This window comes from Lolium perenne, chromosome 4, assembly GCF_019359855.2.
Source record: "Lolium perenne isolate Kyuss_39 chromosome 4, Kyuss_2.0, whole genome shotgun sequence".
Taxonomy (NCBI): domain Eukaryota; kingdom Viridiplantae; phylum Streptophyta; class Magnoliopsida; order Poales; family Poaceae; genus Lolium; species Lolium perenne.
Genome location: NC_067247.2, coordinates 39,310,367 through 39,334,216, shown reverse-complemented (window position 1 = coordinate 39,334,216; position 23,850 = coordinate 39,310,367). Strand labels below are relative to the sequence as shown.

Below are 23,850 nucleotides of genomic sequence, written 5' to 3'. Positions count from 1 at the left end.
TTTTTTGAACTTGAAAATATGATTTTCTTAACAGACCACCAAAACGGTTCTGATAAGTTCTCTTATACATGTAAATAGGATAATCTGTCATCTAAATAGTTCTTACACTGTTAAAAAAAAGTTCTTATACATCTACCTCCGTTCTGAAATATAAGCCTCTAAAAAGTTTTATATTTTGGAACGGAGGTAATATTTATCTACACCTTGTTTTACAAACCTACTATCCATAACTAAGACTAGAACCAGGTACGCTGATGGAGCTCCAAAATGAGCAATTTCTGAGCTTCTGATCGAAATTCCAACCACTACCCCTTGCTGTCACTATTAGAAGTGTTGTTCTTCTGAAGTTCAACATTCCCACCATGATGTGCCTTTGACGCTTCAACCTGGATGCTCAAAGTAGTTACAACACTATGGCCCTCTGACTGCAGCAGTTTATCATCACGCCTCAGCATTTCGTCCTGCATCAGTTGGAAACCATTGGTACAGTCAGAATTGAGATTGAATAATAAAGATAAATATGATACACTAAACCTCTGTTGAGGCGTCCACCGAGGGCAAAAAGGTGAGTAGAGGCGGTGTGCGGTATTCACCATTAGTCGTCTGTTTTCTGCCTCCATGGATTTGCAGTCCTTCTTAAGCTGGTCAAGTTCTGATCTGAGTGTGCCATTGCACGCAGTCAAGTCACTTACCTTCTGGGCCAGCTCTTCACATTCTTGCTGGTTAGTACAAAAAATAATATAGAGATTAATCAGTATGCTGCAGAAGAAATCAGCACATTGTGGGCACTAACTTTTCCGATCACTGATAAGTACGACGGTGAAATTTATATCACTTACCTAGAGGATCGCGTACATTCTTGTCTTAACTTGCACAAACTGGATATGTTTCAGCTTCGTATCAATGATTACATTTACATGATTATTATGCTAGATTGCTAGTTATACCACGTTACATCCATAACTTATAAAGTTATGTATTTTGACATGAATGCAGAATTTACGTATAATGAAGCACCTATGAACACTACGCCATGTACTGAAAACGAGCCAGGTAGCCTCAAAATCTAGGATTGTCAGGTAAATTATTTCGTTCAAAGGAGTCCAGTATATCAGGCAGCATTGCTCAAGCAGCAGTAAAACTTTTGACTAATTACAATTTTCAATGCCTGACATGATCTCTGTTGGCCAATATTCGGAGATAGTATATGTTTCTATGAAACAACAGAAAATAATTGGGAACTAGGGGGAAAACTGAGAGAATAGGTCTTCCCCCAGTCCATTAGGCCGATAGTGACGGTTTGAGATATTATGATCATCATAATCTCATCTGGAGTATTCTCATGTGGAGAAACCTGATGCAGGCCTAAATTAATAGGGAAACTTACATATCAAATACCAAAGTTGAACGTACATTTTTTATTTTGATGTGGAAGAGATTGTCCATTTAATACTCATAATTTAATTTTAGCATTTTACTAAGTTCACTTGTATAAGCATTCATGAGCTCACCAGGAAATAAATAAGAGTAGAACACATTGTGTGAAGTCATTCCCTCCACATACGCACATGAAATTTATTACCAGTACCTGTTTGCGTAATCTTGATCTCCTGGCAGAGTCTCTATTGGATTGTTTCCTTCTCTCCCTCTTCAATTCGCGTTCGTCCTATAAAAACAAGGATAGTTCAGGCATCCAGCCGGTCATGGGTGACAAAAGATGTAACTACAGATTAACATGTAATAACCAATTATGATATGCACAAGCATATTTCTGACCCAGGTGTTACTTTGTTAATACTCTGTATTAGATTGATTGCTCACCGAGGGTACAGCTGACGTAATAAAATAAGATACTACCATTCCTAGTCAGCAGTAAGTTTAACAAGCAAAACTGAATCATGAGCACATAAACTATGCACATTTTCCCTAAAGAGAGGTGTAGACTGATGGTCATTCATGACAACTATCAGGGCCTCAAAAAAATTAATAGCAACTACCACTAACTGATTCTGCATAGGTAAACCATACCATCAGAGACAAAGAGCCGTTACTCTGGGAAGAAGCCGCATTCACCTCCCCCTGCCCCGAGGGCGTCACCACAGATGGAGAAGGGCTCCAGTGATCCATCCCAATATTCAAGGTTGGTGCTGCATTTTGGAGTGTCGCCCTCCCAGGTGCCGAAACCGAAAGCTTTGACGCAGACCTTCCCTTGTCCATTGAAGGCGGCTCGGTTACCGGGTTCTGCATCGTGGCGGACTGTGGTGGCTCTCCTGAAAATTATGATTTATGAAAACGCACGTTACTGAAGCTCATACGTATGGAAAAAAAATTATGATTTGTTACAACAGACCTTCTCTATCTCCAGCGCCTGCTGACTTAATCCTCTTTGTGGATGATGAGCCCTGGACAATGCATAAGCACATATGAATCAAGTGAAACCACCAAGTTCTGCTTAAAGGAGGTATAATTCAGGCAGTAATGAGCAACGACGCACATTCTGATGAGCAGCAGCATTCCCCTTCTCCGATGACCCCTGGCTCCCGGCATCACCACTGTGCAGGGGCAGGGCATAACATTTAATTCCAGCTCAATCTACCCAGAAATTAACTGACCAACAAGCAGCACAGAACCAAAACCTTACCTCGCAGAGCTGGAGGCGCCCTCGCCGGAAGGGACACGTCGGGCCTTCCTCTTCCCTTTCGCCGCCGCCGAGGCCGCCTCACCGGCCATGTAAGGCACTCCCTGGAACGCAGCAAACAGTTTCATACAGCTGATTAGTATACAGCAGCAACGCAATCGACAGCCAACCGGAGTACTGAGAGTAATAAGTATGAACGAGAGGGGGTGCTCGGCATTCACCGCGGCCATGGACGCGTGCGCGTAGTACGCCGCCGCCGCCGCCGGGTGGTGGTACACGGGGAACGGCACCGGCGCGCCGTACGCCGCTCCCGGCCCCGCCGCCACCAGGCCGTGCTGCCGCGGAGAAAGAGGGCAAAAAAATGATCAGAACTCAGAGCCCCGCCATCAACAGCACCGTCGGTCCGTCCGTCGCCGAGAGCGGCTCAAAGAAAGAGAGAGAGAGGAGAATCAATCCAGCGCGTACCTGCTGCGTAGACGGCCACGCCGCGTACGGGTGGCCGGCGGCGGCGGCGTAGTACGCCTGCATCGAGGCGGCCCACTCCGCGTGCGCCTGTGCCGGCGGCGGAAGGGTCGCGCTCCCACCGCTCGGCGCCGGCGGCCGGTCGCCGCCGGACGTCGCGGAGGAGGACGACGCCATGGCGCGCGTCGCGCTCGCGATTGGATCGATCTGCAGAGAGAGAGCTGCAGCCCGGGCGGAGAGGGCGGGAGGGGACGGGAGGCTGCCGCGCGCGCCGGGAGAGCGAGGGGAAGCGGAAGCGGTGGCTCGCCGGCTCGCCGCTGGGCTCGGGTTCTAGTTCGTTCTGGTCGCTTCGGGGGAAGCGTGGGGTGGCACCGCGTCGCTTGGCGTGGGCCCCGCTTCAGGCCGGGCCAGAGGGACGACACGTGCGCGGCCGCGCGCAGCGTGTCCACGTGTCCGTGAAGGTCGGACGCGGTTGGCGGTGGCCGTGGTCCGTGGATACATTTGATTCAGAATTTTTATCCAAAAAAGGTGCCAGCTAGAAGATTCTAGCACATGATCGAAGGGCTACAAAAACTAACCTAAAACAGTTACGGAGCAAGACTATTATTCTACCGTGGCTAGTTCTCGATCGACTTAAAACTGATTTAATTTAAAATGATTTCTTCGGTCGGTCAATTTTATGTGTAATTTATATTTAATAATCGAAAAATGTACAGTTACTTACCATGTACAACCTCTGTCCTGTGGTTCAATACATAGCAAATGAACCAAATCGATTTCTAACCCTAACATATTTTTTCTTGAACCGAACCCACATAGTGGGTGGTCTAAGAGGCTCTTAAGGGTTTCCTTGATTCATAGGATTTATGAAACGACCCGACATATTACAAAATAGTAACATGCAAGTCTTCGATATATTGCAAGGGAAGTGAAGTATCTCAAACAATATGCCGATCAGAGTAGCACAACATAAGCATTGGAGCGTCCACTGTACGAAATTATATTACAAGTTTTGTAGAAGATCCAAACTGAAACATATTACAAGGTTCCACTACCAAGTACAACAAAAATCCAAAAGAACAAGGAAAACTTAAACTGAGGTTGTAATACAACGATAGACTCTCAAGTACTCCCTTCCTGCAATCTACGCTACTAACTCTATGGATCAATACTAGGCTGCTCATTGAAGTACATGTAGTAGTTGACTCCTTCTCCTTCGATGGTTTCCTTCTTCTCGAACTCCTCATGGACATCTGGGTAATCCACTCCCGATCTACTGGTTCACAATCTAAGAAGGGAGATTTTGTAGGAGGGGATGAGTACACGAAGTACTCAACAAGTCCAGGATATATAACAAAACAGTTTTCATGCACTATCTACTACTAGGACCAATGGTCCATCAACTCACAAATTTTCGAAAACATTCCTGACGAAAGAGTTCAAATTTTATTCTGAAATCTATGATCTTCTTGCCTCACGAGCTGTTAGAATCCCCTGTGGATTCCTTTCTCGCCACGTTCGCAGCTCCTTCCCGGAACAGGGAGTGACAATGCCACAATTTTATACACTCTGCAGAGGTGCGTTACTTTACCCACAGACATCCATCGTTGTGTTTCCGAGGTAGCTAGCCTCATTCACACACCCGTGGACACGAAGCTTTTTCACCCATCTTCTTTGACATATCTCACATCGTAGCTGGCAAAACCAGCTACCCGTCCAATCAGTTTAATGCCTTCAGTAGAGGCCTTTAGTTTGTTTAGATAATGATAGAAATTTCATACACATCCATTCCAGCTCTGGAAATTTCTCAAAGTTTTCTTTCATCAAGTGCTCTCCTCTCTCCACGCGTGGGAGAAGTGTGTACCATGGTCAAGAAGAGAAAGTCATCTGTAGTATCGGTATTGAACTGTAGAGTTTTATTTTACAGCTTCACAATTGTGGATATTTTCTATTTGTCCTTGATTTCATTTCTTTCCAAGCTTTAGCTTCCGCTATTTTTGTCCAATTTTGTATCATCGCCGGAAAATATATCTTTCAAGGTTTGTAGAATGTAGTTATATAACCTTAGATCATTACTTCAAAATTATGCATTTACTGATCACTATGTATGGTGTGGTTTGCCTTTTGATTATTGCATGGTGTTCTTTGTATCAGCATCATCTATATTATTTACAGATTAAGCTTAATATGCAGAGCATTCACGGACTGCCCGGAATGACCATGCATGAACTGGGTTTTTTCTATAAAAAAGATGCATGTATTTTTAATGTATGGAAACATACAAGAAACTTTCCTTCTAGCAACAAAGGGCGTCCAACTTTATTGTGTGAAGTGTACCACATCATAAACATTCACTATTATCCGTATAACGAACCATGCATACAAGAGTTAGTTTTTCTCGCAAAGTGCATGCAACCCAATTCATGATAATTTGTTGCATCTAGAAAAATCATCTTAAGTTCCGCGGCAACGTGCGGGGTATCAACTAGTTCCAATCAAGATGACACCAAAGTGCACACAACAAAGGTGATGCAGATGTATGTTACAAGTACACTTATCCATACTGAAGCGTTGAGGATTAACATATTAGTCTTGGTTGTTCATTATCTTGCATAGTGTATTATACCAAGCAATGAACACATCCATGTAAAACATGCTAACAAAATGAGACACATTCAGTTCACCAACGGATTTTAATTCACATGATAGAAAGGTAATACTAAGTTGAGTTTCAGGTTTTGACTTAGGTTCATTTGAAATAATTGGATAACAGATAACAGGGTTATTCTACCGGTCCAGCTAACTAAACTCAATTGAGATGGCAGTGGATTTGTTTGGTCACGGGAGATGCTAATTATGGCCAAAAGGAATTATACCAGATAGTTAACTCTAGTTTCCAAAGCCAATATATATGTCGTGGTGATGATGATGTGGTACTAAGTTGCTGTTCCAGTTCCGCAATGATGTGACTTGGTAAACTAGAGCTACTAATCTTATTGTTGGTTAGTTAAAACCTATGAAGTTGGTGCTGCAACAATATTTATTTGACCCCGTGGATATATGTTAAATGATAGGCTGGAGCTATATTATTAACCTGGTAGATAAATGCTCAACTGAATCCCAAAGGTCCTGGTCCAAGGAGAATTGCTACAGATGTATAGCATGCAGTTGTATAATAGAAACTAATTCTGCTTAATTGAACGTGAAGGTATACTGTTGGCATGATGCCATATGTTTGATAAAGGTAAGCTCGATGCCTATTGGTGATGAAAGAAAAATAATCGGAAGCCTTACAGCCTAGACATTAGGTTTATCTTGGTTCAGAAGCGCTTAACTGAAGGTCTGCGACACCTACCACAATTTGGTCCTTATACATGGTACTATAGGTAGCACAATGAGATCCCTAATTAATTTGGGTCATTTTGGGTACCTAAAATGATCTCATCGAAATTCAATATGGCAAAAGTAGTTTGATTCTTGAAGAACTACTACTAGCGCACAATAGAATCATAATAACCAAATCTCAAACATCAGCCAAGCTTGTTTAATATCTCTCTTAGGTGTAACCTGATGGTTGCATGGGGTTTACTTCTACTGGAAATCTGAAAGATATGTCACGGTAAATGGTAATGCTCAGGTTGAGTCAAACAAAGCACTTACAAACAGAATAACACCACATAAGTTCTATGCTCCAGAAATAAGGTCTTTAATATTCGGAGCTATGCAGGTGAACTTGTACAATCTACAATCAAATGTAGGTGCTAGCAGGTAGTACTACTTGGAAGTGAATTTATTTCTTCTGGAATATTTGCATAATGTACTGTTATGGTCTACTGGATAGAATGACCTAAACCGGACCATATGATTCAGCATTAGTTCTACTCACAATTTTAAATTGAACATTAAATCAAACATTGGTTTACTAGACATCAACATAACAGTTCTAAACTCATAGAAGAAATTATTTCATGTATTTTCAGAGATGAACAATAGCAATTTCGTTTAGTTTCAGAACATGCCACTGTATACTTACTTTTTCATATCTAACCTGCAGATCTTTCATATCTAACATGCAGATCTAGCTTGGTTATCTCCTCACTAAAATGAATGTGTACTAGGTGACATAAGCAAGGTGTTGAGCCTATTTTCATTGGCATAACAAGCTGATGCATACATATTTACTACTATTGGCCATGACTAGAACAGAAGTGCATGTGTGTGTGTGTGTGTTCGTTCCTAGGCCCAAATATAATCTGGGAAGATCTCTAACAATGTCTTATGAATACCAAACGAAAATAGAAGTTGTACAATCCCTTTCTCCAATCAAAATATTCTCCAATTCACATGGCTAGACATTCATTTATGTATTACCTTTTCACCTCTAATAACGATCTTCTTATCAGCTTCTAGTTCTTTTCTTAATATAGAAACGAAGGATCTTATCTAAGGTTTCATCATATATAAGCGTATAATTTACATAAACATATACAGAACCCCTGTTTATGGTCATTTGGTCGTACTAAAACTCTGAAGTGTGTTTGCCTTTACATGTATGTTTATTTATAGGATGTCAGACTTTAAGTATGAACGTATTCATACAAAAAGCTCCTATACCACTATGATTAATCCAGACTGAAGATCCCCTTTTATATCTATATCCATATTTTATACTCTCGCAACTATGAGGCAGATCAACACACAAGCAAACCGGAAATCAATTTTATTTAGAATCTTGGTGCCCTAAAGTGTAAAGTTATTACCTGACTGATCGGGGATTTAGAACATCTCGAATTAGTTGGGGATGGACTTGGTCTCCTACGCAATTTCTCATCGCCAGCGTTGGTATGGACAGTGGGTGCTGACAGGCTCAGCGAGGCGATGGCGATGATGCAGCGCCAGGGACGCGTTTCTTGGTTATCAGGTTGTCCACCACGGTGTTTTCCGCTTGCCGCCACTGACAGATGTCCACAGAATCGGCCACCAGCGAACCCGAGAGCAGTGGTTCCCCTCCAGAGAATCGCTCTGCTTCCTCTGCTTAGGCTGCAGTGGTCTCCATCTCTCCTTAATCCTGCTACCTGGTGCTTGGTCGGCCATCTCAGCACCGTCCATGGCTTCTAGGTTTTGGTGCTTTGTGGGGAAAATGCTACAGAGAGGAGAGGAAGAGGTTTGGAAGGATGCCACGAAGTGTCTCACCCTATTTTCCCCACCCCTGTACTACTACCAAGAGCATGACGTGCCCATATATCATCGCTGGCTGCTCCCCTGTTTGCCAGCTCCTACTAGCTATGTCCAAGATACGTCGGGTGTTTGGGTCAAAGGAAGAATGACCTATTTGACTGCTGCTACTAGTGTGTGATAACAAATGGAAGAACATTTCTATGTATAAAGTAGTGTGTACTAGTTCTCAACAATTAAGTTCCTAGCTTTACCCAACAATGGTGTTAATATTGATCTCACAATTAAATGTACATGAGTAACAAAAAATATTTTTATTAGAGGGTTCCGCCAATTTCTTATAAAAATAGTTTAAATATATACTTCAGAACAATTAGTTCGGTTCCGCATTCAGTACATATTTTCCCTCGCAGCGAGTTTTGCTAGTTAGGTAGAATTTTACCGGCAGGATCACTTACATCGGAAACATATTTTCTCGAAATATTAGTCTATGAAAAATAACATTTCCGGCGCCTCATGGTCTCGATCGCACACTCCGCAATCATGGTCAACTCATGTTTTCTCCCCTCAAATAACTCAAACATTGAGACACACATACCAGACAAATTCAATTTACTATTGGCATTTTCTTATTACTATTGTATCCTATTTATTAGTTTCTTATTGCAATTGTTTTGGAATTACTTGATCTCAAATTTATATTGCAAGTATGTAATGCATGTCAATCAATAGTTCAAACATACATGGTTCAATCTACAATGTTTCCCGGCCAAGCGTGATCTCACCAGTATTATGGTTAAACCTAGGCAGATATAACATTAGTAAAATATATACGAAATTTTCTAACCCGTATTGTTGATTAAAAAATGTAAGTCTCGATTACTTAGCTTAGTAAATATCTGGGGTTTTACAATTTATCAAGGAATTGTGTAGGATTTAGATTCTATGAGAAATTTTCCTATACAAGTTGTTTGATTCATATGAATACATCCTATAGAAATTAATCCTGTAGAAATCTTGTAGTGTAAATCCTATAAAAAAACATTAGGTCATACCTCATAGAAAAATTCCTTTGCAACGATTAAACACACTTCATCTTCCAATAGAATTTAAATGGACATGACATACCAATCCTATGATTTTTCTATTTCTATGTTTTTTTCCTATCCTATGATTCAAAGGAGCCCTAAGTGAGATGGTGGAACTACTCCGTATTGTTCATAAAAAATGAATGCCTACAAAAGACGATGGCATTTTTAAAGATTGACATTACTCTAGCAAAATATTTTGACCATCAATGCTTGTTGCGTGTGAATTCCATATTTCATTCGTTACATGAAACATGTCTTATAACTTTATCTAAATTTAGATGTACATAAACCTTATTTAACATGTAGATACATTCAAATATAGAAAAAGTTAAAACATACTGGAGGGTGTACTAAAGAATATGCATAAAATTCTTGCAACATAGTTTTGTTTTGCGTTTGCGCATCATTTATAGGTCAATTTTGTTTCGGCTAAGTTGCTGAACACATGCTTTGTAGTTCTTTTTTTGACGAAAATTTCATTGATCTATTAATAATCATCAACAACAGTACAAAAAATCTAAAAGAATAAAAGTACAAATAGGTTATTGGATCACATAGAGACGATTATAGAGACTAGCACGAGTCGAAGGCGCGCCATCTTTCTCGTCCCCCCCCCCCCCCCCACCATCGGAGCCAGGCAAAACTTGTTGTAGTAGAGTTTGTTGTAGTAGATAGAGAGAAAGTCGTCGTGCTAAAACTTCAAAGGACCGGTACACCAGACAATCAACCATCTCTAATGATGATAGCCGTTGACCTAAAACCACACTAACGAACACGAAAACCGACCGGATCCTAAGAGATCCACCGGACACATGATTCCACACAACCTCACCCAACGTTAGACGCACCACTGAAACGAGGATAGTGCAAAAAAAAACCTTCTTCCAAATTTAGGATGTAGACCGTCCCTTCACCATCAATTATGCATTTATGGATACAAATCAATCTGCTCTCCATTCACCGTTCCCAGCCGTGCGCAAAAAGAAAAGGAGAATATCAATTTTCTCTCCACAAAAAAGAAAAGAAAAATACATTTTAAAACAATCTGCTCCCCATTCACGGCCGCCAGACCCCAGCCCCTGAAGCCCTACAGGCTAACCAGGCGCCGCCGTCCGCTCCCTCCAAACCCTAATCCCGCCGCCTCTCGTCGCCGCCGTCATCATTCCCGTCCTCCCTCGCCGCTCCGCCGCGCTCCCGCCGTCTCCGCCGCGCCCTCAACCTCCGCCCATTGGATTTCGAGGTACGACCCTTGCCTTCATCCAGATCTAGCGATTTCTTAAACCCCGCTGACCCGCAAACCATCTTGAATTCGCCCCTGTCTGGCAGGGATTCCCCCCCGAGAGATGGCGTTCCTCCAGAAGCTCGGGAGTATCGCCAAGCGATCCGCGGGTTCCGGCTCGTCGCTGCTCCAGGCCGTCCGCTGCATGTCCTCCTCCAAGGTCTTCATCGGAGGTTCGGAGACATCTCTCTCCCCCGTACTGCTCACCTGTTTCCATGTGCCCCGAGAGAAGATTTTTGTTGTTCAGTGAAGCGCCCCTCATCGTCGTTCTAACAACCTGTTCCGCCTCTGCAGGCATCTCGTACGGCACGGATGAGCAGAGCCTCGGGGAGGCGTTCTCTAGCTACGGCCAAGTCATTGAAGGCATGTTTCTCTCTTGTTTCTCAGTTTCACGTGGATTAGAACATGTGCCCCTGTATATGTCGACAATAACCCTGTCTCGTTTGTTCAGCCAAGGTAATCATGGACCGCGAAACTGGAAGGTCAAGGGGGTTCGGTTTTGTGACCTACACTTCGGCAGAGGAGGCCGGGGCTGCCATTACTGGAATGGATGGGAAGGTGTGTCACGTTAAACTGTTTGCACTTCGAATGTCAGATGCTTGTGAACCTTATGCGTTGTTTTTTCTTATCTATAATTCTTCTCATGGTTTAATATTCATTAAAAGTGTTTGTATGTTGTATGCGGTGTTATTGCTTAGAAGCTGCGCTAATTGGTAATTGCTAACAAGGGCTTGTTGTTTATTAGGTTATTTTGAAAAATTGTTTCGGTGAACCAACAACATTTTATATGTTACAATTACAATGATTTCGTGTGCTATGTAGATTGTTATTTGCGGAGTTACATAGCTGTGGCAATGTACCACAGCTGGCTCTAATCTCATCCAACCAAATAAAGATGAAATGATCTTATTTAGCAGGATTGAGATGATAAAGTTAGTTTCCTTTATCCTAGAGATTACTTTCATAAGAACCACTTCAAGCCAATAAAATAGTCAAAGCCCAAAGCTAAACCAAGCGTCAGGATCTCCCTACCTTGTTAGAGAAGGGAGCCCTGTCACGCTAGACGACGATGAGTTCCCTAACCTTGTGACTGCTGATTTGTATCCACAACAGCATAATTGATGGAACCCATAGTGGTAACACAATGTCCTTGTTTTTTTTTTATTGAACACGTATTATGTTGTTTCGTTTTGTTGTGGATACCATCATTAACCTAAATAGTCAGCGATGCTCTGGAATCAGGCCTGCATTGTCATTTTAAATATTGAAAGCGAATCCAATTCAGCACAATCTAATGAAGGGCTCATGTGAATTTAGGGACATGCTTTGTGTTGTTGGATGTTATTATTATTTATTATATATACTGCAGAATGCTGAAGGTGCATTTCATTCTGTAATAGTATCTATTTTTTGTGTTTCATGTTATAAGTGAGATATGTCATGCTAAATTGGAATTCCATCTCTGTCGGTATGAGTAATTGGTATCATAATATTATTCAGCAGCTTGTTATGTGTAAGATAAACACAAGACCGCATTTTGGTGCGTCAACTAAAAAACAAGCAAATGTCATTTCATGATAAATTTGAATTCCACAATGACAGTACCATTATCAAACATGATTGGTTCAATGGGAAATTTGTTTTCTAGCACTTTGCTGCCGAATAACAGTAACACTACCATTACATTTTCCATCTATGACATCCTGCTATCCGATATGTAAGACTAGATTGTCCTTTGTCGCAAAAATACAGGAAATTGATGCTAAATGAAAGTTTTGGTCCAACGGTCTAGCCTGCTGGTGCCAAAAAAAAGGATGAAATGAGGGACCATATGTTACTAACGGCATCCAGATACAAAAACGGCAATGGGCAAATTTAGAACTGCAATGTTATGTTTTCTTGAATCCATTTAGATTAAATTGATTTTTTTTTGTGTGTGTAAAATGTAGTGCTCAGGAATTTTTATTAAAAAATTTGTATGGATTACAATCTTTGGAAATGTTCTGAAGGATTACAATCCTCCAAGACTCATACGAAACTATGGAAGTCCTTTGTATCAAAGATGCTCTAATCATTTTAGCATGTGCCAATACTTTCTGAAAAAATGTTGACAGATGACATCCAAATAGGCCTGCTAAAACTCAGGTATAATGTACCAAAAAATGAAGCTGAACGCTTTTATCTTTTTCAAGTGTACAGTAACCTACTATGAGATTTTAGAAATTATACATGGTAGGCCTGCTAAATCTCAGGTATCATGTACCAAAAAATGAAGCTGAACGCTTTTATCTTTTTGAACTGTACAGTAACCTACTATGCTATTTGAGAAAATTTACATGGTTGATTGCTGTGGAACCTAATTACTCAATGTATTGCTTTTTGTCCACAACTCCACATTCACCAGAACGGCATTCCTCCCCGGGCCAAATATATTTCGATGAGTTAGAGACTAAAAGGTGTATGTAAACGACATTTCTTTAATTGGCAGCATCCCTTTTAGTGCTTCATAATATCTCAGCTTGTGCAGTGATGATTTCAGTTACAGGGAGGCAAAGCAACAAATACTCTAGGACTAACACAATCTGGGGATATATATAATCCTGTCATCTCAACCGTTAGGTAGCTAGTAGCTGTTAACTCATGGAGCAAAATCTTCTGTCTCCCCGAGGAGCAAACAATGTTCCCCTTTCCGAACTATGCCAGCCTGACAGTCTTGTCCTCTTGGCAACTAGCACTTGCAATTGAGATCTTGGCAGAAAGTTTTGCAATCGTATTTCCTTGAAGCTCAAGCTGTGTTAATATAGCATTAACATTTCAAGTTAACATGGTTTTGTCTGTATTTATAATTACCAAGGCGGTTTCAATTAGGAAAGTGTTAAAGTTGGTGAGAGGCATTGGCTAGTAATGTTGAGATAAGCAAAGGTAGATTCAGGTAAACTTTTATCCGATGAACTCAAAACTGCATATTCTTAATAGGCTTATGTCCTGAATGTTGTTAAGGTAGATTGCACATGGAGCAGATAGTGTTGAGGATGGAGCATGGGAAAGGGTTGTGAGTCAGCCATTTTTGTTCCATAGAGTGGTGGGAAGGAAACCATTGACTATCTTAAGAGACCACATTGATTTTTCTAACATTTTGCTCTTGTTTTGTCTAACTTAAATGGATTTTTTGTTTTCAAATGTTCTAACTTGTTATTCATCCAAAAGAATGGACACGTAATGAAAATGTCTAGGGCATGGCCAGTCATCCTATGCTATTTTTGTAACAGAATTGTAGTTTTCTTCCTTGTCTTCTGTTATATTATATGCTATTGCTTGAAATCAGTTTAAGCTTGGATTTTACATATCATTTTAGGTAATGTTCCCATGTGACTTTTTTTGGTCCAATAGAGGTTGCGTGTTTAGAACTTTTCAGCTTTTGTGATAGTTGTGCAATTGTGTATTGGTGTTTCGTTTGATTTGTTATTCTGTACCTGTGTTGCGTGTGATCGACAATTTATGTTATTTATCTTTTTTCCTCATTGAGGCTGATATGTGATCCTATTCCGATTAATTTATGGTATGGTACAAGCTGGATCAGTCTTTGTCCACTATTTATTCCCTTTTCACTACTATTTAAAATTATAAACCAAAAATTGCATTTCTATTCAGAAGCTTATGTGATCACATTTGCTTGTTTCTTGTTGGCAGCTCAATCTGTCTTCTATAATCATTCATTGTCAGTTCGTTTTCTAATATGGTTTCTTCTGCTGCACCAGGATCTGCAGGGTCGGATAGTGAGGGTGAGCTATGCTCATGACCGTGGTAGTCGTGCTGGTGGCTTTGGTGGTGGTGGTGGCTTTGGCGGCGGCGGTGGTGGATATGGCGGCAGCGGCGGTGGTGGTTACGGTGGAGGAGGCTACAGTGGAGGTGGTGGATACGGTGGAGGAGGCTATGCAAGTGGTGGTGGCGGCGGATACAATGGTGGGAACTATGGCCCCCCTCAAGGTGGGCAAGGTGGCTATGGCGATGCTGGTTACACAGGTGGTGGTGGTGGATACAATGCTGCTCCTGGCAACTATGGCGGTGATGGCCTGAATCAAGGGGGTGGAGCACCTGCTGCTGCATTTGGAGATGGAAACTACGGCGCAGACAATGATGCCTCTGCTGGGAAGCTTGATGACCTGCTAAGTGATCTCAAATTCGATGTTTCTGGCAAGGAGGATGTTGCTGTGGATGCGAAGACCAGTGACGGCCAGGATGACTTGCTTGATGACGATTTCAAGGCTGAAGATGTGGCTGAGGATGACTACGCGAACAAGAGAAGCTGAATGTGAGTCCAGCAAGAAGCTCTATCTGAATAATATTTTCATGGATTTGTTCTCCATGACCAGCACCTTATTTTGGTAGTTTCCCAGGATGAAGATAGTAATAATATACTGCTTGCGAATGAGTTGGATTCTGTCTTGTTAGCTACGTTCTCTGTATGCGTGCCTTGTGTTATGTGTGTGTGTTGGACTCGTAATATGATGCAAAGTTGAACCCTGGACTCGTAGTTGTATTGAATTCATGGAATTTGCTTTCTCAGTAGCAGCTTGATTTACTTCATGGTATATATAGCTCATGGATAGTAGTTGAGGTGCACTTGCACCTTGAGAGTTTCTAAAGGTTGCTTTGCAGCGATTTGGACCGTCATTCCAGCATGCGCTCGCTCGGTGTTTGGAAGAGATGGCATGCTGTGGTGTGAGCGAGCGACCAGGGCGATTGTTCTTTGCATGCTGGAGATTCAAACAACAAATTCTCCTTCAGTTATGTACAACTGCACCAGCTTTTCTGCGTCAGGCAAGTCTGGATTTACTTTTAACAAGCTTAGCTGATTGTGTCCACAGTTTTGCCGTTGAATTCATTGACACTACCACCTTTCAGAGCAAGTACAGGATCAAATCCCGAAACGCAAATCGAGTACACCAGCTGACCATTGCAGAAATTCCCTAAAAGAGTTATTTCCACACTACAACCAGCTGTGTCCTTCAGTTGAAGGGGGGGTTCTTTTCTGGGTTTCCATACCAATGTTTTCCTCGTCATTGTGAGATAAGGGTTAACTGACGTAACAATATAAGCTGGTATTTCAAAAGTAGCACACTCATACGCTTTTTACAAGAGCCAACGGGAAGAGGGTTACATTGCACAAGCCAACGAGAAGTGGGTTTCCTCCCTGCGATCATATTTGCGAAATTCCGAAAAAAATTTAATACGGAGTAAAAAAAATCGAGAATATTTGACATATGTATATTTGGCAGTATTGGATCTGTAATGATCTCCTGCCTTATTTCTAGGACAGGCTTCTTACCATCCAAGTCTCCTACTTTATAAACTGACCGACAGGCTCAATATGGACACGTACCGCGTTGCATCATTTCTCATACTCTGTCATACCTCAAGCAGGTACATCGCCTCCTTCTTCCCCCTCTCTTCCTCCTGCCGCCGTTGATAGCCGCTGCTTCTGTTGCTACTTGCTATATCTGTTGCGCCGCTGCTGTCAACTTGCTGCTGCAATTGCCAAATACCCATTGCTGCCGTCCTATATTATTAGCTGCCGCTCTACACTTCGGATGTTCAAAGATCATGATATGTTGTTTGTTGTCAGTTAGAATTTCATGGTTGATCTTAAATTATTTATCACTGGATGACAATATGTTAGATTTTGTCAGCTTTAGAATTACTATTTGTACTGTAATGTTTTTTTTTGAATGGTCACCGGGGGGGAGCGAATCCCCACCTGAATTTTTTCATTCATAGTTGCCTATGAGGCTTTGCAGCCTCTACAAGATAGGGGTCCAAATGAACCGGAGTTTACAGGGGGTACAGGAGGAGATAAAAGAGAAAACACACACACACACACCAACAAACTACAACAACTAGAAAAAGGAGGTCACCCCGAGAATCCTCGGAGACAATTGATTGATGAGAAAAAACTCATCCCGACCCCCTGTACTGTAATGTACTTGTTTGCGTCGGTGCAATGGAACAAATACGGTACGATTGTTGTATTAATTACCTAGCATGGCCTTCTGGCATCTGTCGGGCGGATTTCCTTCCGTTTTTCATTGCACCAGGGACAAAACTTTCTTCTTCCAAAGTCCATCCTCTTTGTCTCCTTTCACGAGAAGAATCTGTGTGCCTCCTGTAGCGACCGGCAGGGAGCCATGAATCGGGACAAGGGCAAGGCCTGCGCCTCCACCACGCCGGCGGAGGTGAGCGGCGGCGCATGGGAGGTGCCGGGGTACGTCGTGGTGATGACGGACGAGCAGGTGGAGGTGCTCCGGAAGCAGATCTCAATCTACGCAACCATCTGCGAGCAGCTCCTCGAGATGCACCACGCGCTCACCGCGCACCAGGGCTCCATTGCAGGTACATGCACTACACGTACGTGTAGCAACCGCTACACGTACCTCCTCTCGTGATCAGCTGATTGAGATTTCGTTTTCTTCAGGCGTGAGGTCCGGTGGTAATCTGTACCGTGATCCTCCGGTGATTCATGGAGATAAGAAGTTCACCGCGAGGCAGCGATGGCAGCCGACCCAGATGCAGCTGCATATCCTCGAGAGCATTTTCGGCCAAGGAAATGGGGCGCTACCAGGCAGGCAGAAGATACAAGACATCACGGCGGAGCTCTCGCAGCACGGCCAGGTCGCGGAGACCAATGTCTACAACTGGTTTCAGAACCGACGTGCGCGTGCCAAGCGCAATCTGAAGCGCAAGCAGGCAGCATCGCCGCTAAATAACGGTGAATCTGAAGCTCAGGCACGCAGCTCCTCTAACTAGACCATGATGGCGCACGGATGTTGCTGGGACATCTATTTTAGACTTGGATAAACCGATTATTTGTTCTTCACCGCAGGATTTAGTCATATAAGATAGAGGTTCCGAGAAATATCAAGGATTTAGCCATGCATATTTAGGTCTGATGTTTTTATGGTGCCGCTTCAACTTTTTTGGTGTTGGTTCTGAACTTCTGACCACATTCATGTAGGGCGCTTTTGGCAGCTTGCATCCCCCTTGGCTCGCATCGGGCCAGCAATTTTCGGTCCGTTTGGATGCCTGCAGCCCACTGCGTTGTTGCATGAACCGGGACAGGCCCTAGAGGAACGCCCGAAATGACAGTTTCTCCGGGACCAGGGCCGTTGCGGCCAGAAGCCTGCACGCGTGGAGAAGGCAGGCGGAGAACCGCGTTCCCTCGGGAACACGCGCCATAATTAGCCTCACCGCTCCCCTCTCATTCCTCTCAGTCACGACCGCACTCTCACCTCCCCCAAACTGTCACATCACCCGGCGGTTCCCCTCCCGCCGACCAATCCACCGCACCGACGCAGGGAGGAGCACCGCTACCGGAGGAGGAGACGTCGGTGACCAGGACCTCGACATCGGTCGCAATCTGCTCCGCAGTACTCATCGGCATCTCGTCTTCTCCCGCGACCTCGAGCTCGTCCTCGGTCGGAAGAATGGCGGTAACGACCTCTCCTTCTCACCTTCATACTCGTTCTGTTCAAACATGCCATTCTCGGGGATTTCCGACGACATGCACATTAGATCTGCTAGGGTTTTCGTTAGGATAACGGTAGGATTGACGTTTTGCAAGGTGTTCGTCCCCATTTCTTGCAGTTCTTGTCCAGTTCTTGCATTTCACGGTTTCGATTTGCTTAGATCTGTTACTATAGTGTCAGATTGCGGTAGATCCTTCCTAGATCGTGCTTTGGATTGCTGAAACTGGCATATCTTACTGTGCATGCGAAGAGGGGAAGGGTTTTTTGTGCTGGGGTTTAGCATGTTGAGATTGCTGTGCGGAATGAGTCGCGGTAGTTTGCTGTAGATTTGTAGTTTCCGATTGAACTAGGCTGAAGATTGTAACCGGTAATCATTGTGTGAGGAGATGATTGATCTGAACCTATGGCATGACTGAACATCACCATGCCATTGGTTCAGATCAAACATCTCTTCCATATGTGCTCATTCTATGAGGCCTATGCTACCTTGCTTTCCATGTTTGTACTTTTTCAGTTGTTCAATTGCCAATGATTTAACTATGGTACAACGGAAGGCAGGGTGCTGCCGTCAAACTTAGTCGTGTGTGCCATATGACTTGCACACTAGACTTAGTTTGCGGACAGTCCCTTTGCCTGCCTTGTGATCCAATATATGAGACCTCATTTTGGTTTGTCTAGTGCATTGGTCAATGATTCAACAATGGCACACTGGAAGGCAAGGTGCTACCCTCAAACTTAGTCGTGTGTGCCATATGACTTGCACACTAGACTTAGTTTGCGGGCAGTCCCTTTGCCTGCCGTGTGATCATACATGTATGAGGCCTCGTTTTGGTTTGTCTAGTGCATTGGCCAATGATTTAACACTGGCACACTGGAAGGCAAGGTGCTGCCCTCAAACTTAGTCGTTGGTGTGTGATATCTTGCACACTAGACTTAGTTTGAGGGAAGTCCATTGAGCTGCCGTGTGATCCAATGTTTGAGGCATCACATGTTTCCAATGTTCGTTTTCATCTATATACTTGTGAGCAGGCACACCTCTAATGGCATGTGTTCTTGTGGCAGACTAAGAAGCTCAAGCTTGGGTCACCTTAGACCCCCGACGAGGGACCGTCCAAGAAGCGAAGGGTGGCTAACGTCGGCCACTTCCAGTCGGACGTGGGGCCGGACCAGTTCCTGCGTATCGTCTTCAAGCCAACCTTCAACCGGCTACGGATCCCTCATGATTTCCTCAGGTGGTTCGGAGAAATCCCTTCGAACATCAACGTCACCACCAACACAGGCTGCTACTGGAGGATGACTACAGTGAGAGAAGGCAATGACGCATACATCGACCAGGGGTGGGCGGCCTTCGCCGTCGCTCATCAGTTGCAGATAGGTCAGTTCCTCGTCTTCAAGAAGGTGTCCACCTTCTAGTACAATGTGGCCATCTTCGACTACACCTGCACAGAGGTGATGACCATGTGTCGTTACCATGACGACGCGACCAGGTGTATCGTCTTCCAAAGTCATGACTGAAGCTCCTGGTTGTGTGTACTTGCTGTTCCAGTCGTCTTGTTGAACTATGATCGTCTATGGTGTGTCCTGAACTATGCTCGTCTTGTGTCCTGAACTATGATCGTCCTGTATCCTGAACTATGAACGTGTTTGAACTATTATCACTGCTAAGTTTGTCTGAACTGTGAACTGTGTTCTTCCTTGTGCTGTTGATCGCTGGTAACCTCACCACCGAAGGTAAGAGGTAAGCAGAAACAATTTCTGGGTTGCAACCAAATAACATAGGCGCCGTTCTGGGCTGCTAGGAGGCCTCAAAACCGACCTACCAAACGGGCAGAGCCCAAATCTACACGGGGCCGAAAAAACTCTATGCAGGCCACCAAACAACGTGGCTTTTATGGCCATGGCCCATCTGCGACGCACAGGGGACTCCTTCCCGCTGCGCCAGTGGTGCAGGAAAGTGATGCAGGCTACCAAACGCGCCCGTAGTTTTAGTGTTTTACTCTGCGATTCAGCTCGCTTTTCAACTAATCCCCACCCTTTCTACTTATAAGTTAAAATTTTATTAAGTACATGTTCATATTTATCAACTTTAGGCAGCAAACACATACTGATTTAAACTTTAGGGAGGATTTCGTCCGAGAGGAGACGTGGGTTTCCTCGGCGGTGGCGGCGGCGCCGGGAGGGGTGGTACCAGGAGGGGCGGTGCCGGGGGCAGTGGCGTCGCTCATCGGAGAGGAGCCTGTGGAGGAGTCCTAGGAGGAGAGAGGATGTGAGGAGATGTGGGTTTGGTCTCATAGACGTGGGTAAGAGAGGATATCATTTTTTTAATAAAGGGCATTTTATTATTAAAAGGTTTAAGCATTACACATGGCCTCTGCATAACTAAGATACACATAACCACACACAATCTAAGGAATCACATGTTATTTCCTTCCAAAACCAATGGAATCTTTTTGTTGACCGTTGGCAAGTACAGTTGAAGCTTTGTAATAGCTAAACAGAATTATCGGTTGATTTAATCAATGGCCACGAAAAATCTAATTAGACGGAACCACATGAAATCTACACTACGGGGACGCGCCGAGGTCCCGATGGCTAGATCCTGTGCTGACGGCAAAATATCGGGGCCGTCGGCACATGACCTGTTCCGGCCAGGCCAGTAGGTCAGCCGTCGACACAGGTAAATCGTCAGCACATGAAGGTCTGTGCCGACGGCAACCATCGGCACAGTTTCGGCCGTCGGCACAGCGTCTCCACCGTGACGGCGAGCTAACAGTGTCAGGCCTGTGCCGACGGCACATATTTCAGCTATTTTTCATTTTACCACTTTAATCTTCGAAAAATCATAACTAAATTATTATAATGCAGAAAAATACAAAGAATATATCAATTTTTTCAGAAAAATAAGATCTATCTTGGAAAAATATCGAACACGGAATATTGCAAATATCTCAAAAAAACCTTCAAAAAAATGAGCTATCATGTCCAATGTTTTATGGCTTTCACACATAACAACCAATGTTATGGATAGAATCGTGGCATAGTTTGTGATAATATGCACACATGTCCATCTTGGGATGTCTTACGATGTTGCAGGAGGAAGTTTTCCATTTCATCGCACGAAAAAACCATTTTCCATTTTTGAGGTGTCGAAAACGGGGTGTTTTGTGAAGCAACCACCAAATTAAAGTTTCACATTGGTACCAACACATTTTTCAAAAATACTAGACCACATAAGATGGACAATTTCTTAACCGGTGTATCTGGAACCTTTCCGTCCACCCCTCATGAAAAAGAGAAATTCCTACCGAATCGGTAGGAGGCCGACCAGATTTGAACTACAGGTACATGATATAATGCTCAATTTTTTTGTAAAAATCATTTTTAGGTTCACAACATGCCATTTCATCAGAGATCTAGTGCAAGTTTGCCGAGCCTCAGCCCCGGGCAAAGGATCTTCTTGCCCGCCGTTTTGAATATAGTTTGAAACGGGCATAAAAATTTCAAAAACGATCCAAACAATGTGAAACCTTCGCGTGGTGTCATATTATGTGTCATAGTTGCAAGGAAAAAATATTAAATTTGGAAAATTGCAAACATCATAAAAAATCCTTCACAAAATGAGCTATCATGTTCGAGGTTTCATGACATTTAGGTCAAATGACCAATGTTATGGATAGAATCGCGGCATAGTTTGTGATAATGTGACCATATTGTACACACATGTGCATCTTGGGATCTTACGATGTTCCTCTTCCTGTTGAGCCCCCTTTCTCCTCGGTAACTAATAGAATAGTACTACTAACTAATACTACTAACTAATACTAATATATAGATAATCAAAATTGAAAAGAACTGTCTTTTGTGTATACTTTCCCCGTTCTATTGCTACCGCGGGTCTTATGCAATCGATCAGATCATATAGATATCCCTTCAACACAACATAGGTCATCGAAAAGATCTCGGATGACTCACCAAAGCACGAAAGCCAGTTAGAAAATGGATTCCTATTTGAAGAGCGCCTAACCGCATGGATAAGCTCACATTAACCCGTCAATTTTGGATCCAATTCGGGATTTTTCTTGGGAAGTGTCGGGAGGAAATTGGAATGGAATAATATAGATTCATACAGAGGAAAAGGTTCTCTATTGATGCAAACGTTGTACCTAGAGGATAGAGGAAGAGGGAAAAATCGAAATGAAATAAATAAAGAATAGAGCAAAAAAAATAAGTCGAAGATAGAAGAGCCCAGATTCCAAATGAAAAATGGAAACTCAAAAAGGATCCTTCTGATTCTCAAAGAATGAGGGGCAAGGGGATTGATACCAAGAAATATTTCTTCTTATTATAAGACATTATTTGATCCGCATATGTTTGGTAAAAGAACAATCTTCTTCTTTAATCATATCATAAATGGAAAGTATTCAATTAGAACATGAAAACGTGACTCAATTGGTCTTAGTTAGTCTTCGGGACGGAGTGGAAGAAGGGCGGAGACTCTCCGCTTTAGATTATTAGCCTGGTGTTCGCCACCAGCAATATAGCCAACCCTACCCTATCACGTCAATCCCACAAGCCTCTTATCCATTCCCGTTCGCTCGTGGCGGGGGATGATGACCCACAAGTATAGGGGATCGCAACAATCTTCGAGGGAAGTAAAACCCAATTGATTGGTTAGACACAAGGGGAGCCAAAGAATATTTGTAAGCCTTAACAACGGAGTTGTCAATTCAGCTGCACCTGGAAATAGACTTGCTCGCAATAGCTTATCAGTAGCAACAGTTTATAGCAGTAGCAATAGTGAAATATAAGCAGCAGTATAATAAAGACAGCAGTGGTGATTATAGTAAACAGCAGGATTAAAATACTGTATGCACAGGGATGAATGAACGGGCGCTGCATGGATAAGAGAACTCATGTAATAATCAAGGCAGGGCATTTGCAGATAGTAATAAAACATTATCCAAGTACTAAACAACCATAGGCATGTGTTCCGTATATAGTCGTACGTGCTCGCAATGAGAAACTTGCACAACATTTATTGTCCTACCAGCCGGTGGCAGCCGGGCCTCTAGGTAATCTACTGGTAATTAAGGTACTCCTTTTAATAGAGCACTAGAGCAAAGCATTAACACTCCGTGAACACATGTGATCCTCATATCACAACCTTCCCCTCCGGTTGTCCCAATTTCTGTCACATTGGAGCCCCGGGTTCCGGACAGCAATATGTGTATACAACTTGCAGGTAAGATCATAAAACAATGAATATCATCATGAATCAATAACATGTTCATATCTGAAATCATGCCACTCGGGCCCTAGTGACAAGCATTAAGCATAACAAGTTGCAACAATATCATAAAAGTACCAACTACGGATACTAGGCACTATGCCCTAACAATCTTATGGCTATTACATGAACAATCTCATCCAATCCCTACCACCCCCTTCAGCCTATAGCGGGGGAATTACTCACACATGGATGGGGGAAGCATGAATGGTTGATGGAGAGGCATCGGTGGTGATGATGGCGATGATCTCCTCCAATTCCCCGTCCCGGCAGGGTGCCAGAACGGAGTTTCTGATCCTGAGACGGAGTTTCGCGATGGCGGCGGAGTTCTGGATGTCTTCTGGTAAATTGGTCGAACCCCCGTACGTTTTTAGGTCAAGGGCCTTAAGCAGTCC

The 23,850-nt window shown here is 43.2% G+C and overlaps 4 protein-coding genes across 6 annotated transcripts; 3 read left to right on the top strand and 1 right to left on the bottom strand.

Annotated features, from left to right (window-relative positions):
• Positions 1-42: 42 nt before the first annotated feature.
• LOC127292229 (DNA-binding protein EMBP-1) lies at positions 43-3,467 on the bottom strand. 3 transcript variants are annotated; one of them, XM_051321585.2, is made up of 9 exons: positions 3,104-3,461; positions 2,860-2,973; positions 2,642-2,742; positions 2,495-2,552; positions 2,351-2,402; positions 2,029-2,270; positions 1,589-1,666; positions 594-719; positions 43-461 (listed from the first exon to the last, which is right to left on the bottom strand). In XM_051321585.2, the coding sequence occupies exons 1-9, from the start codon at positions 3,275-3,277 to the stop codon at positions 306-308; spliced, it is 1,101 nt and encodes a 366-aa protein (XP_051177545.1). In that variant the 5' UTR covers positions 3,278-3,461; the 3' UTR covers positions 43-305. The 3 variants fall into 3 exon arrangements, with proteins under 3 accessions (XP_051177545.1, XP_071674667.1, XP_051177546.1); XM_071818566.1 differs by lacking the exon at positions 594-719 and having other exon boundaries at positions 3,104-3,467; XM_051321586.2 differs by lacking the exon at positions 2,860-2,973 and having other exon boundaries at positions 3,104-3,460.
• Positions 3,468-10,414: 6,947 nt separating this feature from the next.
• Positions 10,415-15,211, top strand: LOC127292226 (uncharacterized). The gene is made up of 5 exons (XM_051321579.2): positions 10,415-10,606; positions 10,693-10,818; positions 10,940-11,008; positions 11,097-11,203; positions 14,404-15,211. The coding sequence occupies exons 2-5, from the start codon at positions 10,710-10,712 to the stop codon at positions 14,953-14,955; spliced, it is 837 nt and encodes a 278-aa protein (XP_051177539.1). The 5' UTR covers positions 10,415-10,606; positions 10,693-10,709; the 3' UTR covers positions 14,956-15,211.
• An 81-nt stretch (positions 15,212-15,292) lies between these two features.
• LOC127292227 (WUSCHEL-related homeobox 8-like) lies at positions 15,293-17,567 on the top strand. Its single transcript, XM_071818565.1, has 2 exons — positions 15,293-17,035; positions 17,118-17,567. Exons 1-2 carry the CDS (start codon positions 16,831-16,833, stop codon positions 17,447-17,449), a joined length of 537 nt encoding a protein of 178 aa, XP_071674666.1. The 5' UTR covers positions 15,293-16,830; the 3' UTR covers positions 17,450-17,567.
• Positions 17,568-18,868: 1,301 nt separating this feature from the next.
• On the top strand, positions 18,869-19,581 carry LOC127346701 (putative B3 domain-containing protein Os03g0621600). Its single transcript, XM_051372978.1, has 2 exons — positions 18,869-18,883; positions 19,261-19,581. The coding sequence occupies exons 1-2, from the start codon at positions 18,869-18,871 to the stop codon at positions 19,579-19,581; spliced, it is 336 nt and encodes a 111-aa protein (XP_051228938.1).
• Positions 19,582-23,850: the final 4,269 nt, after the last annotated feature.